Source organism: Malus sylvestris, chromosome 2, assembly GCF_916048215.2.
Source record: "Malus sylvestris chromosome 2, drMalSylv7.2, whole genome shotgun sequence".
Classification (NCBI taxonomy): domain Eukaryota; kingdom Viridiplantae; phylum Streptophyta; class Magnoliopsida; order Rosales; family Rosaceae; genus Malus; species Malus sylvestris.
In genome coordinates this window covers 32,302,790-32,316,232 of record NC_062261.1, presented here as the reverse complement: position 1 = coordinate 32,316,232, position 13,443 = coordinate 32,302,790, and the positions used below count along the sequence as shown (strand labels likewise).

The 13,443-nt window shown below is 36.0% G+C and overlaps 2 protein-coding genes across 7 annotated transcripts; one reads left to right on the top strand and one right to left on the bottom strand.

Annotated features, from left to right (window-relative positions):
- The first annotated feature begins 4,754 nt into the window (after positions 1–4,754).
- LOC126586018 (probable inactive histone-lysine N-methyltransferase SUVR2) lies at positions 4,755–9,207 on the top strand. 2 transcript variants are annotated; one of them, XM_050250698.1, is made up of 8 exons: positions 4,755–4,912; positions 5,278–5,549; positions 5,764–5,808; positions 5,962–7,404; positions 7,482–7,747; positions 8,539–8,605; positions 8,736–8,786; positions 8,886–9,207. In XM_050250698.1, the coding sequence occupies exons 2-8, from the start codon at positions 5,304–5,306 to the stop codon at positions 9,030–9,032; spliced, it is 2,265 nt and encodes a 754-aa protein (XP_050106655.1). In that variant the 5' UTR covers positions 4,755–4,912; positions 5,278–5,303; the 3' UTR covers positions 9,033–9,207. The 2 variants fall into 2 exon arrangements, with proteins under 2 accessions (XP_050106655.1, XP_050106664.1); XM_050250707.1 differs by lacking the exon at positions 5,764–5,808.
- A 599-nt stretch (positions 9,208–9,806) lies between these two features.
- LOC126613818 (uncharacterized) lies at positions 9,807–13,245 on the bottom strand. Of its 5 annotated transcripts, none has more exons than XM_050281422.1 (4): positions 13,081–13,204; positions 12,920–12,946; positions 11,221–11,600; positions 9,807–10,488 (listed from the first exon to the last, which is right to left on the bottom strand). In XM_050281422.1, exons 3-4 carry the CDS (start codon positions 11,539–11,541, stop codon positions 10,015–10,017), a joined length of 795 nt encoding a protein of 264 aa, XP_050137379.1. In that variant the 5' UTR covers positions 11,542–11,600; positions 12,920–12,946; positions 13,081–13,204; the 3' UTR covers positions 9,807–10,014. The 5 variants fall into 5 exon arrangements, with proteins under 5 accessions (XP_050137379.1, XP_050137378.1, XP_050137376.1 ...); XM_050281421.1 differs by having other exon boundaries at positions 11,221–11,612; positions 13,081–13,203; XM_050281419.1 differs by lacking the exon at positions 12,920–12,946 and having other exon boundaries at positions 11,221–11,624; positions 13,081–13,245.
- Positions 13,246–13,443: the final 198 nt, after the last annotated feature.

The following is a 13,443-nucleotide window of genomic DNA, read 5'->3' as shown; positions in this document are numbered from 1 at the left end:
TATAGACTTGCACACATAATAATTCAGTATTGTTTAAAATATTAAATTTTATTTTTCTCAACAAAATATTTAATTTATTAAAATAATATAAACTGTTGATATAATCTCTAAATTATTACCTGAATGAAAATTAGGATTGTAAAAGAGTCCATTCAAATACAGGGGTAGTCAATTAAATGACGGTAAAAGACTTTAGAATCTTAGTGTAGTAAACTAAGATTTTAAAAGGTTTTTATAGAGTCCATGCAAATCTATAACTATTCAAATATTTATAGATTTGGAAGGATTTCATTCAATAAGAGATATTTGTATGATTTGAGAAGGGATGATAAGCATAACAAAATCCTACTACCATCCCTAAGATTTCTTTTCAATCCCCACGCTTTCTTTCTCTCTCTCTCAATTCTGCAACTCGAGCTTTCTTTCACACTCTCCATTTTCTCTAGGAAACCATCCTTCCATACTTCCTTCCGGCGTCTTGGCCACCCACCCAACAAGGTCCTGAATGTGATCTCTCACCTGGGTTTGCTGTCTATTTTGTTTTTTAATCAAATTATTATTTTGGTTTATAGAATTTGATTCAATTATACAATTTCTTAACTATTTAATTGTCCTCTTGTCTTCTTTTCTACTATTATTATATGATATATCATGGTCTTAATTCCAAGTATATCGAGTTCATTATGTTGACTTGAATATACACGGGAATCCCTCAACCCAACCATTTTATCTACCCTTGGAATCCTTCTGAACTTTCCTGCTAGTGGAGGATCATGGAGGATTGGGGTTACTTGGGAGAATTGAACACAGCTCTTCATTATTTATTCAAATTTTAATCTTATTTTTATTTAAAATTAATTTTAAAATGACAAGAGAGTCTCTCAAAATCCATTCAAATCATAAATCAAAGTCCATAAGAATCCTTTCAAATCTTTAATCAAAGTCCATAAGAATCCTTAAAAATCCATTTCAAAGTTGTAAATATTCTATAATCCTTTGAAATCTGTCACTTAAAAAAGTTTTTTAAAATCTTTTGAAATCCAAATTGATTACAGTTTCAAAGCTATTCTATTTAATTTTTCATCAATTTAAGTTACATGTCTTGCATGTGCTACACTTTGAAAGGTAAATTGGTAGTTTTACATAGTTTAAGGACCTATTTTTCATGAGAAATATCATATGGACTTAATTTGAGGAGGATAAATACTAAATTCGCAACATATATGCAATATTAAGGTCTCATAAGCAAGAAAATGATAACATTACCCTCTAAATGTGTAATGTGACTTAAGTTGACGATAAATTGGATAAAATAGCTTTCAATATAATATTAGGGATGCAATTGACAATTTTGATGAATTTAAAGACTTATTTTTACTAAGTTAATAATTTAGAGACTAAATCGGCAGTTTACCTTGAAAATATATTAAAAGGCTTTTGAGGTTGTTGGTGACTATATATGTCCGGTTCAATCATATGTGGTCCCAAGTTCAAAATCATACAACACTTTGGCATATGCGGTCGGAGATTTGAAGCCAATAAGACACTTTGGCAATGCTTACAAGAAAATCTCAAGGTTCTTAGAGCATTTTGATTAATTTTGAAAATGGTGGAGTATTGATAAAAGTTTTTAGAATGATTTTACCGGTAGGAGAAATTGGGCTACTGGTCGCATCCCTTCGGAGGACGAGTCGTGTCTATTTGGTTTAAAGCTTTGATACATTTTTTTTTTTTTTAAGTACATCAATATTTTTACACTAGAAAGAGGGGGAGTTCGACTAAGCCACACAATGGGCAACTTAATTTGGTATCGAATTTGTTATCCATGAGATTCGAACATAAGACCTTTTACTTTCAAATGAAGAGGAACACCACCAGACTCTGAGTGGCTAAAGCTTTGATACTTCTATGTAATATTAAAATCATTATAAATACATGTTTAAGCAAGGTTCTAAAGGCGCTTAGTGTTAGTCGAGCTGTAACATCCCACATCGACTAACAGAGAGAGGGTGATGTGCCTTATATGTACATGCCCACCTTCTATAGCATGAGGCCTTTTGGGGACTCACTGGCTTCGGATTCTATTGGAACTCTGAAGTTAAGCGAGTTCAGGCGAGAGCATTCCCAGGATGGGTGACCCACTAAAAAGTTCTCGTATGAGTTTTCAAAAACAAAATCGTGAGGGCGTGGCGTAAGTCCCCAAAATGTCTCGTGCTATAGAAGGTGGACATGTACATACATCACCCCATCTCCGTTGGTCGATGTGGGATGTTACATGAGCAGTAGGCAGGGGCTAGCCTAGGCGTCTAGGCAGGCCTAAATGGGGGCTTAGGCGGTTTATTTTATTTTAATTAAATTTATTAGTAACACCATTTAGTATTACAGTCTAATGGTATTCCTCTTCACTTGTAAGTGAGAGGTCGTATGTTCAATTCTACATTATTGCTAGCTCATATTGTGAGGCTAAGTGATCCCCTCCCCCTAATGTATATAATATCGTTTGTTAAAAAAAAATTAAATTTATTAGTAACATATAAATAAAGGTTACTTAGACTTAAAAAATACAAAATTGTATTAGGATACATAAATTGCAAAATAGAATGATATATAAATTACAAAGTATTAAAATATAATGAAAACATGAGAAACAATCATATAATGAGTGTTCACTCAAATATTCAACAAGTATCTTATGATTTTTTTTTAAAATGTAAAATGCATGATGAAAATTATCCATTTTCTGCCTAAGTGAGAGTCACAACCTAAGTGAGCGCGTAGGTAGCTCTATGCATGAATTCTTAATTTTTAGACACCTAAAGATTAATCGGAGTGGTAGCTAGCCACCTAGCACCTAGACGAGGCCTAAATGGCTCTAGTCATGAATTTTAGAACAATGTTTAAGAAGTTTGAAATTAAATTCTAATGATTAGACATGTCTTTTGTGAGACACTTAAACATCTATAAATTGAGGACGAATTCTCAAAGAAAACGAAGATGAAGATTACCACAAAGTATACTATCTCCACCCTTTTCATTGAAAAACCAAATACTAAGAACAATTTTGCATATTTTGTTTTTGGTTCAAGCTTGAGTATTCTTTGTTATCTATTGTGTATTTAGGGTTTGTCTTAGGAGTGTGTAAAACGTTGACAACTAATAGGCGCGTGAATGATGAATTTTATTGGGTCGGAGTAAGGCAGATTGATAAATAAATATCTCAGAAGTCCTGTTATGGAGTCAACGGCTCCGATCGAACTAAGTCATCCAAACGGATCAACAATGTTACCACATCCTATTAAGCTCTAGAATGATAGGCAACGTTTATAGACCTTGTTGAAATCGACCATACTTACTCCACGAGACGCATAATCTGATCCATATGGGGATTAGATAGGTTTCCTATATTCTTAGAGTTTCTTGATGTCATGTCAAGGAAAAAAATGACCTTGCATGTTCTGATAAATAATTGAAATATTTCAATATTGTCAAATAATTTTACGATAAGACCACAACTTTTTTTTAATCTTATATTGGAATTTCGAATCTCATAATTAATAAGTTCGATACCAATTTATTTCTCTGCTTCTTTGTATAAAAAAAAGAAATAAAAATAAACAAAAATGAACATAAGAACACAAAAATTGTGTGGAAAATTCACCTTAAATTTCATGACAAGAGAATGAAGGATAGAGATTGTTCTTTAGCTTCATTTAAAATTGTGAGAATGTTTGTTTGCATGAAACCCCACACGGGCCACAACCACAAGCCACCGGGATTGTTGTTAAAATCCCCAGAAATTCTTTCTTAATCGTCAGATTAAAATACATCTAACGGTTAATATAGAAAAAAATCACTGTCACCTTAATGATGAAATTTCAAATAGAAAATATAAACTGGCTCTGGCAGCGCAGGACAAAGTACAACAACCATCAGTCCATTACTTCACATTAGCAGTGAGCATACATTTTATATGTGTGAATAAAATAAATATATGATTGTCATTTTTTTTTTAAAATATGAGTAAAATAGAAAAAATAAGAATATAATTATCATTTTATCAAAATGTACAAAATTAAAGCCTCTTTAACCGTCCACCTCCTCATATGTTCTCCTCAAGCGCAACCGCTTCAGTTCATTCAAACTACCAAAAAAACATAATGATTTCACTTACGTGTATGAAAAAATGATGGTAGGACAATTTCTCTTAATAAGTACATATTTTTTATCTTATGTAAATATTTTGATACAAACTATTTTGCCCTCCTTATGTAAATATTGTGTATCAAAAGTAAGGGTAAAATAGGAAGAAAAAAAAAGTTCAAAAAATACAAAATTACTATTTTGCCCTCCTCACGTCAAAAGTGAGGGCAAAATAAGAAGAAAAGGGAGCAAAAAGTTGACAAGCCCTCTTCTTTTAATAAAATAGATTTAAGCCATTTGTAAATAAGAAAACTAATGAAAATGATTTGAAAACTTTGAGTTTTAATGATAAGAACAAAATAAAGGGTAAAATAAATAGTACTAAGATTGACTTTTTAGTGTAAAAATGTGATTTTTTGTTAAAATAAACAGTACCGGAAACTTTTCGTTAAAGTTCTTTTTGTAAATATCTTAATCAACCCGTAAGTAATTTGTAAATAGAAAATAAATACATTAATTAATGTTTAAAGTAATAATTAATTATTAATAATTAAATTATATATTACAAAGTATGATCGGTTCACTTTCAATTTTTTTTCTAATTTCACATTTCATCAACACCTCTCTCTCTCTCTCTCTGAGTCTGGAGACTTGAACTTCTTCCTTCTTTCCTCAGACATAGTCGAGAGAGCAGAGAGGAGAGAGAAAGACAAGCTTACAAGCACTGCTGACAGTGAGAGTCACTGAGTTCTTCATTTCATATATAACAGAGGTATACATACAAACTCTCCTTTCCCGCATCATTATATATATACATACATACATACATACATATATATATATGTATGTATGTACTATTCATTTGTGTGGTTATTAATTTGTAAAATGGCTTCTTTCTTCATTCCCAGTTGCTGCTTCATCGTTTAATTTGTTTCTCTTTTGGGGGTTCAAAGTTTGAATCTTTTTGCTTTCTCTCTATTTGTTGGCGTTACAGAGTGATTCAGGTCATTTTTCACAAATTTATTTGCCATTTTTTGGATCAAATTATGGTGATTTAGTTGAATTTTCCAGTCACTCGCTCCAGTATAATTCATTGAGGGTTAGTAATTTTAATTTGGGTTCTTTTGGATGTGACAGTTACAGCTTAAAGAAGTTAAGTACCCATGCCGCCAATGCCGAAGAAAAATCGAAAGATGGCGGCTGATGCCTGCCGTGCAATGAAGGAGTTTGGCATTTCGGGAGTTCGAACGAGGGCGGGGGTTAAGGAACTTCTGAAATTGTATGAGAACAACTGGGAGCTTATTGTGGAGGACAATCACAGAGTGCTGCTTGAGTTTTTATTGGAAGGTGACACTGACAACAACAAGGAAGAGGAAGAGGAAGAGGAAGAGGCAGAGGCAGACGAAGAGGTAGCATTGTTTTCCTTATCGAATTTTGTCATGGGATGTTTGGCTTGTTGAATGGTTGTTATTATTATTAGATTTCGTCTTTAATTACTCTCATCTTGTATATATGTCATAGGAGGGAACTATGAAAATGTTTCAACTAAATCGTTTCTTTTTTCGCGCTTCATTTCTACGTGTACGTTATGCTTATGCTTGGTCCTCATGCTTCATTACTTAGATAGCCGAACAAAAGGGCAAAGGAGTTTCGATATGTGAATCAAAGGTGAGTACTTTTTGATTCGTGGTTGTGAAGTTTCATGTCATGGAGCTCTCGTTGACAACGCAGACGGCATTTATAGAAATTATAGTTCTTTTTCTTTTCCCATTTGCATTCTTATATTCTAGTGTTTTCGTGTTTCATATAATTTTGTGCCAGGCTGTGAAACGTAAGAACAAAGCAGCGCCATCTCATGGTAAAACTGAAGATGTTCAAATTCCAATCAAGAGATATTGCACAAGGCAACAGACAAAACAAGCATTGTCCCCTTTGAAATGCGCCACACCTTGCCTTGCAGAAACTCCATCAAAAATGGCACATCAGAATGAGGATTCTGAGGAATCTGAAGACTCTCAACCACTTGTGAGAAGAAGTCGCCGGAGACTCCAAGAGGGAGAGGTTTTAGACAGTGGGAATAACTTCAGTCCTGTATGTAATCGCAACACACAGCAGGAAGAAAGTCTCAATATGATGTGTGAAGATAGTTGTTCAGACTTTGATGACGATGGCTTGAAGTTCTTGGAAGTGAAATCATCCACTGTGGACAGTAGAGGAACTGTTTTAGATTTGTCGCTGTTTGATGTTGAATCATCTCCTCCAAAGGGAGAGCTCGAAATGTCTTTGATTTGTCACCCTTCTCTACATTCTGATTTCGATCTTCCACATTCTGATGAAGCTCTAGAATTATTGGAAGAAACATGCATGAAATCGTACGGGGTCAGAGAATGCTTGGTGGAGACAGGATTTGATTCCACTTTTGATGAAAGTACAATTTCCAGAGATGTAGCAGAGTTAAAGAATTCTGATGCACAAGATGTTCTTGAATCTCATTATCAAGGCAATGATTGCAATACTCTAAGTTCCCCGAGCGAATTATTTGTATTTCAGAATCTTATCAAGGTCGTTCCCCATATACCCAAGCATATAGCTTTTGGTTGTTTTAATGATCTTCACCGCTTAATTGGTTTTTCTAGTACGGATATTGAGAGCATCTGTGGTGATTCGGCAAAGAGATTAGTGATCTTCCAAGGCCAGAAATCTCCAAAATTACGCAAGTTGGAGGAGGCTGCTCATGACTGCCATTCTTCCATTGGAGTAATAAAATCCGGTGTTTATATTGAAGACATAACTAGAGGTGAGGAGAGAGTGAAAATTTCCTTGGAGGATGGAAAAAATGTTGAAGATCTGCCAAACTTTCTTTACATCCGTCAGAGTTTAGTTTATAAGAATGCCTCTGTGAAATTTTCACTTGGTCGTATGTCTCATGACGGTTGCTATTCACGTTGTTATGGGGATTGTCTGACATCACCCATGCCTTGTGTCTGTGCTTCTGAAACTGGGGGTCAGTTTGCTTACACACCAGGAGGATTGGTCAAAGAGATGTTTCTGGAAAAATGTATAGCCTTGAAGCGGGAACCTATACAACACCACTGCTTCTATTGTAGAGAGTGCCCTCTCGAAAAGTCTAAGTACGAGAAGAGTTCTGTGGCATGCAAAGGCCATTTGTTACATAAATTTATTAAGGAGTGTTGGCATACATGTGGATGCAATAAGAACTGTGGAAACCGGATTGTTCAGCAAGGCATCAGCGGGAAGTTGCAGGTTAGGTTATTCTCTGTAAGTTTCAGTTGTAAGTTGTAAATGCTAGAGTCATTTGAGTGGTTGTTTATATGTTCCAGGTATTTTTGACACCCGAAGGGAAAGGATGGGGTCTTCGAACACTGGAGGACTTGCCAAGAGGAGCTTTTGTTTGTGAGTATGTTGGAGAGATATTAACCAACACAGAACTACATGAGCGAAATGTGCCAAGTACTGGTAAGAAGCATGCATACTACGCAGTGCCACTAGATGCGGGCTGGGGTATGAAGGGTGTCTTGAAAGATGAAGAGGCACTTTGCTTGGACGCTACTGTTTATGGAAATGTTGCAAGATTTATCAATCACAGGTGAACATTCATACTCTATATACACAGAACACTTCCTCCTCCCCCTTCCGCCAACGTTGAACTTTTTTGTTATAATAATTATTGTTTGGTGTTTCTTTTCTTGCTTTTCAAGTTTGCTTTTCGCCGCAGGGGATGAAACAATATTCTATTTCTGCTGATGGTAAAAATATTTCTGCCTCTTACTGGATATATCTACTTGCACTATTACGGGCGAAGTAATGTTAGCTTAATATAGACACATTTATATACATTTATAGGAAGAAAATCTGATGCACTTGATCAACAACGATGATAATAGTTGCTGTTCCTTTACGTTGTTTCCAGTTTCTTTACTCGCTGCTGTTCCTTTACCTGGTTTTCAGTTTCTTTATCCGCTGCCAAAGATAACCGGTTCCATAACAGGACTCCCCTACAAATATCTTGGGCATGAACATGAAATCTTCTCTGTGGACTGCCCAGTTTCTTTATTCTGTCGTAGATTGCATGCAAACTTAAAAGTTCCGCTATCGTCCAGTGACTAATCTGTTGTACAAATACAAATTCAAACTTTATCCTGCAATATAAATATCTGAAATATTGGACGAATGTGTAGCATTCAATAAACTAAATGAATGGTAATTAATACGATCATGGACAAGAATCATTCAATCTCAGAGTGTATTATAATTTCTTTATTGAAACACCATGTTTCTCATTCAAGCTGTCTCAGTGTCAGTCGAGTATATATATACCTGAACGGTTTTTATTCTTCAGTATCTTGATTGTATATTAATAGTACATTTATTGTTCAGGTGTTCTGATGCTACCTTGGTTGAGATTCCTGTTGAAGTGGAGACCCCGGATCGTCACTATTATCATGTATGATTTCTAAACAATTAATGACCTCGTCCTTTCAATCTTGTTTTTACGACTAGAACTAGTCAATGCATTTCTTCATACGGATACAGTAAACACGAGCTTGCTTGTTTTTTTTTTTTCCTTCTTGCAGCTTGCCCTTTTCACAACAAGAAACATTGCTGCTATGGAGGAGCTCACTTGGGTAGGAGGGGTTCACCAATATATGATATATATACACATATATGTTATTAGTGTTTGTTTGGCATCAAGGTCCAGCTTTCATATGTCTCTGTTGTTGCAGGACTATGGCATTGACTTTCGTGAGCGTGATCATCCTATGACTGCGTTTCAATGTCTCTGTGGGAGCCCACTCTGCCGTGATCGTAAGGAGTCCAAGGGTGACGTGCAGATACGCACTTACGCTCGACGAAGACGATGCAGAGTGTAGCTTCAAGTCATCTCATACTACAAAATAGTTACCATGCTTTTTGATTATATTACTAATTTGGTAATGAATTCTGCTGTTGTAATGGAAAAATCCCTCAAGCAGAATGTCTTAACTTTTGTGGACATGACAACAGATTGAATTCTTGTTTTTTGGTGCTTCAATTGACTTTCTCAAAGCCAAGTGTATTTGGTTTGATCTGGAAAAGAGGAATTTGTGAGGGTGGGGGTTGGTAGAGAAGGATGGGAGAGACCATCCGTGGGCTCTCCACCCAAGGGCAGGTTCTTACGTGTCGCTCACCAATCCGCCTTACGTCTTTTACGGATTTGGATCCTCTCCTCTTGACCAACCATTTTGGACAATTGAATTTTTATCCAAACGGCTACAAACAAGGAGATCTTTTTAAAGTTATAATAATCCAACGGCCCACAATGGTTGGGCAGAAGGACCTCTCCATTAGCTCAGGAGAGGATCCAAATCCTTAATTTTACTGCTATATTGGTAGTTACTTCAGTTTGCTAACATAAAACAGATACTGGATTTGCCTATTAGCAATAGTGTTACATTGAGTGAGGGCGAAGCCATGGATTGGTGGGAGAGAAGCAGGGCGGAGGCAACGAAGAAAAATGGGAGAGATGCAAGGTGGAGGCAATGAAGAAAGAAGAAAATGAGGCAACGAAGAAAAAGATTAAGAAAAAAAATAAGAACTAAAGATAAACATGATAAGATCACATCCACCACCATACTCATTTTGGTCATTTTATACATTCACAACAGTTTTATATAAAAATTTACCAAATACTTAACACATTGGTTTACAACTAGAGTTTACCGAGCACTTTACTGTTTCATTTTACAATTGTTTATTCTCACAACAGAGCATAAAGCAGTTTTTCTAAAAGCACAGCAATACCGAACTAGGCCTTAAGTAGCCAAACGGATCATTTATACATAAACGATTACAATCAAATTCAAAACATTTGATCTATAGAACATAAGGAATGAGAGCCTTAACATTTTTGGGAAAATCTTCAAACTTGGACACATACCATCTTCTCGTCACGTAGCTTCTTGCGATCAAGTATAACGCTGAACCTATGGTGAAGGAGAATCCATAGAGAGTTTGAGAAATAAGAGCAACCCCTACAAATCCTATGATTTCAAAGAGATAGTGAGGGCATATAATGATTCCAAACAAACCACCCTTGGGAATCTTATATTCCTTGTCACCCTGTAACCTCCTCATTCTCGAAAGAAGGCAGTGATGGTAGAAATTGCCAGAAATCCCCAGTATAAACAGCAGACAGCCAAGGTACTTCAAATCGATTGATGGCTCTGGAAGCCCTTTCGTTAAGGATTGAGCATAAGTCACGCTTGCATTACACACACCATAACTAAGAGAGATGATAACAGCACTATCAAGGATCATTCCTCCGCTGTACTTGTGAACAAAAAGAACCTAGAAAACACGAAAGGCCATATTTTCCGTGACTTGAATAATAGTTGAAATTATTGTTAATGATACCAACTATATTTAAAAGCTAAAACTTCTTCCCTGGAGGATAGAGCTGAATAGTCCTAGCTACCGGGTTTTACCAGTTTACATGCAACAATAAAATATCAGACTCATTTTAGGTAGGGTTTTCACGTATAAGTCCTTTATAACATCACACTTTAGAAAGAAAAAAACACTTCAAACTCAATACTTTAGAGAAAACCCCAACTTACATACAGCTTACATTGGAACGCAAAAGGAATTTCATAACCAAGAATCAATTAGAGCATGACAAAGTGATTTTTTATGAAGGTTTTCGTTTCTCCAATTGAGCTGTTGAAGTGTTTTTCTACAAACCTTCTAGTTCTCGGGGTTTTTTTTTTTACTTTACTAATATAGCTAGAGGAGACTATAAAGGTCGTAACCAGTGCACAAGGCTCCCGCTTTACGCAGGGTCTGGGAAAGGTGAATGTCGGCTAGCCTTACCCCCATTTATGGAGAGGCTACTCCCAAGTCTCGAACCCGAGACCTACCGCTCATGGGCGAAGGCACTTGCCATCGCACCAAGTGCGACCTCTAGCTAGAGGAGACTATATACTAAAAAAATCATCAAGTGAGCTTGTGCATTTCTTGGCCATACATGGAAAGAGAAAAATAAAGGGGAAGGGGGGGGGGGGGGGGAAGTAGTACTAGTACCTCTAAAATCCTTTTCAAAAAGTGAATTGTCAGAGCCGAAGACAACAACAGCATTCTGATATCCTCTTGAGGATAAATCACAAAGGATGCCACAGCTGCAAGAAATGCCGGAGTATAAGTTATCAGCATGCCTGTTCTACTAGATAGTTTGATTTCCTTTACAGCGAAGGTTTTAGAACCGGAATTCCAGAACTTGGAATAGTGTAAGTGCTTTTCTCTTAGCTCCAAGAACCCATACACGGCTAATATTGTGAAGCTAATCACTGACATTGATGTGACGAAAAGAGAAGAAAGTTGTGGGAAAATGTATGTCGTTGACATAGTGGCCACCGTGGTTAGTCTTTCGTTTCTCCCTTTATTTCCCTCTCTGCCTCAGACTTCTGCAATAACCACTGATATATAGGCTGTAAGGAAATATCAACACCAGTAGATAATCTTAATTCCATAATAAATAAGAACATAAATAATATCCTAGATATTATTCTGCATCATTTCAATAGCCAAAAAAATGAAAGGTAACCATAGAAGCATAGCAGAACTTGATTGATTACTGCAAAATAATAATAATAGTTACGCTTTATGTTACCATGTAACTCCTTTGCACCGATTTTATGCCTCGATAAACTTTTCGTATCGAGTATTCAACATTTCCTCTAAATGCTCCCAATAGACTAACTATAGGATGCATGTAAATGCAACATATCAAACTGTATAACCAGAGAACAAGAGATGAAGGAACCGAAACTTCTCCTTATAAGAACAAGATACAAGCACACTGCCACACTTGATGCGAATTGTGTCATCCCTGATTTACTACTTTTGGACAATTCAATGACCATAAGCATTTTGTGTATTAGAAGAAAGAGTTGATTTTCACACACCATTTTTAACCTCTCACACATCCCTCTTTAGCTTGTCCCTCATTTTTCTAATTAGAGATGTTTTGAATATGAAAATTAGACGCTCTAAAGTTAAAAAAGTTGAACCTTTCGCAAAAAATTCATCTATGCAAATATATGGTCTTTCTACTTTAAGGATGCCTTTAATTCTAAGACCATCTGAATAACGAATTTCAACAATTAAAACCGTCTACGCTTTAGGTCCTCATTCAAGGTTCATCATTGCATACAAAAAATCATCTATATATGTAACGGAGGATCCATTAATGCACATATTGGGTCCGGGAACCCTACGGAAGTTGGAAAAAAAGGTTCTTATGGTCCTACAAGAATCCTATGAGATCCTACCGAGACTCAACGGAGCTATGTACAGATGACAGCTGGTGTCTTTAAGAAAAAAAAAAAAAAAAAAAAAGACCTGGAGGTGCCAACAAGCCATCGAGGGCATGGCTAAGAAAATGTCTGACAGGCCCACCAAGTGTTTGATGAAATGCCTCAACTGAACTCGAAAAGACCGTGCGCAGTATGCCATGTTGTAATGTTCACATCTAAATTAAGTTTTGAACTCTTACACTAGAGTCGTGCAGAAAACCGAAGTTCACAGAAACCAAAAATTTGCATATCATTAGCCATAGAATAAACCAACACCAATTTTTTCGAATTTCTGGAACCCTAAAAAATAATATTTGCAAACTAAATACAATACAGCGGCTGCGGGGTTTTTCTGAGAGGGAGAGAAGATGTGAGCAAAATATGAAAATTAAGATGATTTGAAATGAATATTAGAAGATGGAAATTACATGATTCAGGCACAAAGGAGTGAAAGCCTACCAATTAACCAATGAACTGGAATCAGTAAAATCAACATATAAATACAATGAAATTCAGAAACTGAGAAACACTAAGTAAGAGAGAGAGAGAGAGAGAGAGAGAGAGAGAGAGAGAGAGAAGAAGTTCGCACCGATGGCTACAGAGGAATGTCTGAGTTGTGGTGGTGGTGGGGTGGTGGTAGAGCGCGCCAATACAACAGTTTCTATATTGGGAGGCAAAGACGTGTTGGAAATAAAACGGACGACTTTTGCTAATTTTTGTACGCATCGTGGATTCGTGGTGTGTTCTCTCGTGTCTGTTTTTTTTTTTTTTTTTTTTTTTTTAAAGAGATACAATCGGTTATAAGTTATGTTTATTTATCTTTTTTTGATGATCGGAAAAATTCACAGAAACATTTCAGTCTTTTTCTGGTTACAAGTCTGGTTTCCACATCAATAGTAAGTTTCGAACCAAGACCTCCAATTTTTAATTTAAAAAAAATCTCGTAATCTGT

Coding starts and splice junctions, on each gene's coding strand:
- LOC126613818 (XM_050281419.1), bottom strand. CDS start 11,541: ATGTCAACGACATACATTTTCCCACAACTTTCTTCTCTTTTCGTCACA. Junction 10,489..11,220: donor TTTTGAAAAGGATTTTAGAG/GTACTAGTACTA, acceptor CGTGTTTTCTAG/GTTCTTTTTGTTCACAAGTA.
- LOC126586018 (XM_050250698.1), top strand. CDS start 5,304: ATGCCGCCAATGCCGAAGAAAAATCGAAAGATGGCGGCTGATGCCTGC. Junction 5,809..5,961: donor TTTCGATATGTGAATCAAAG/GTGAGTACTTTT, acceptor ATTTTGTGCCAG/GCTGTGAAACGTAAGAACAA. Junction 8,787..8,885: donor CTATGGAGGAGCTCACTTGG/GTAGGAGGGGTT, acceptor CTGTTGTTGCAG/GACTATGGCATTGACTTTCG.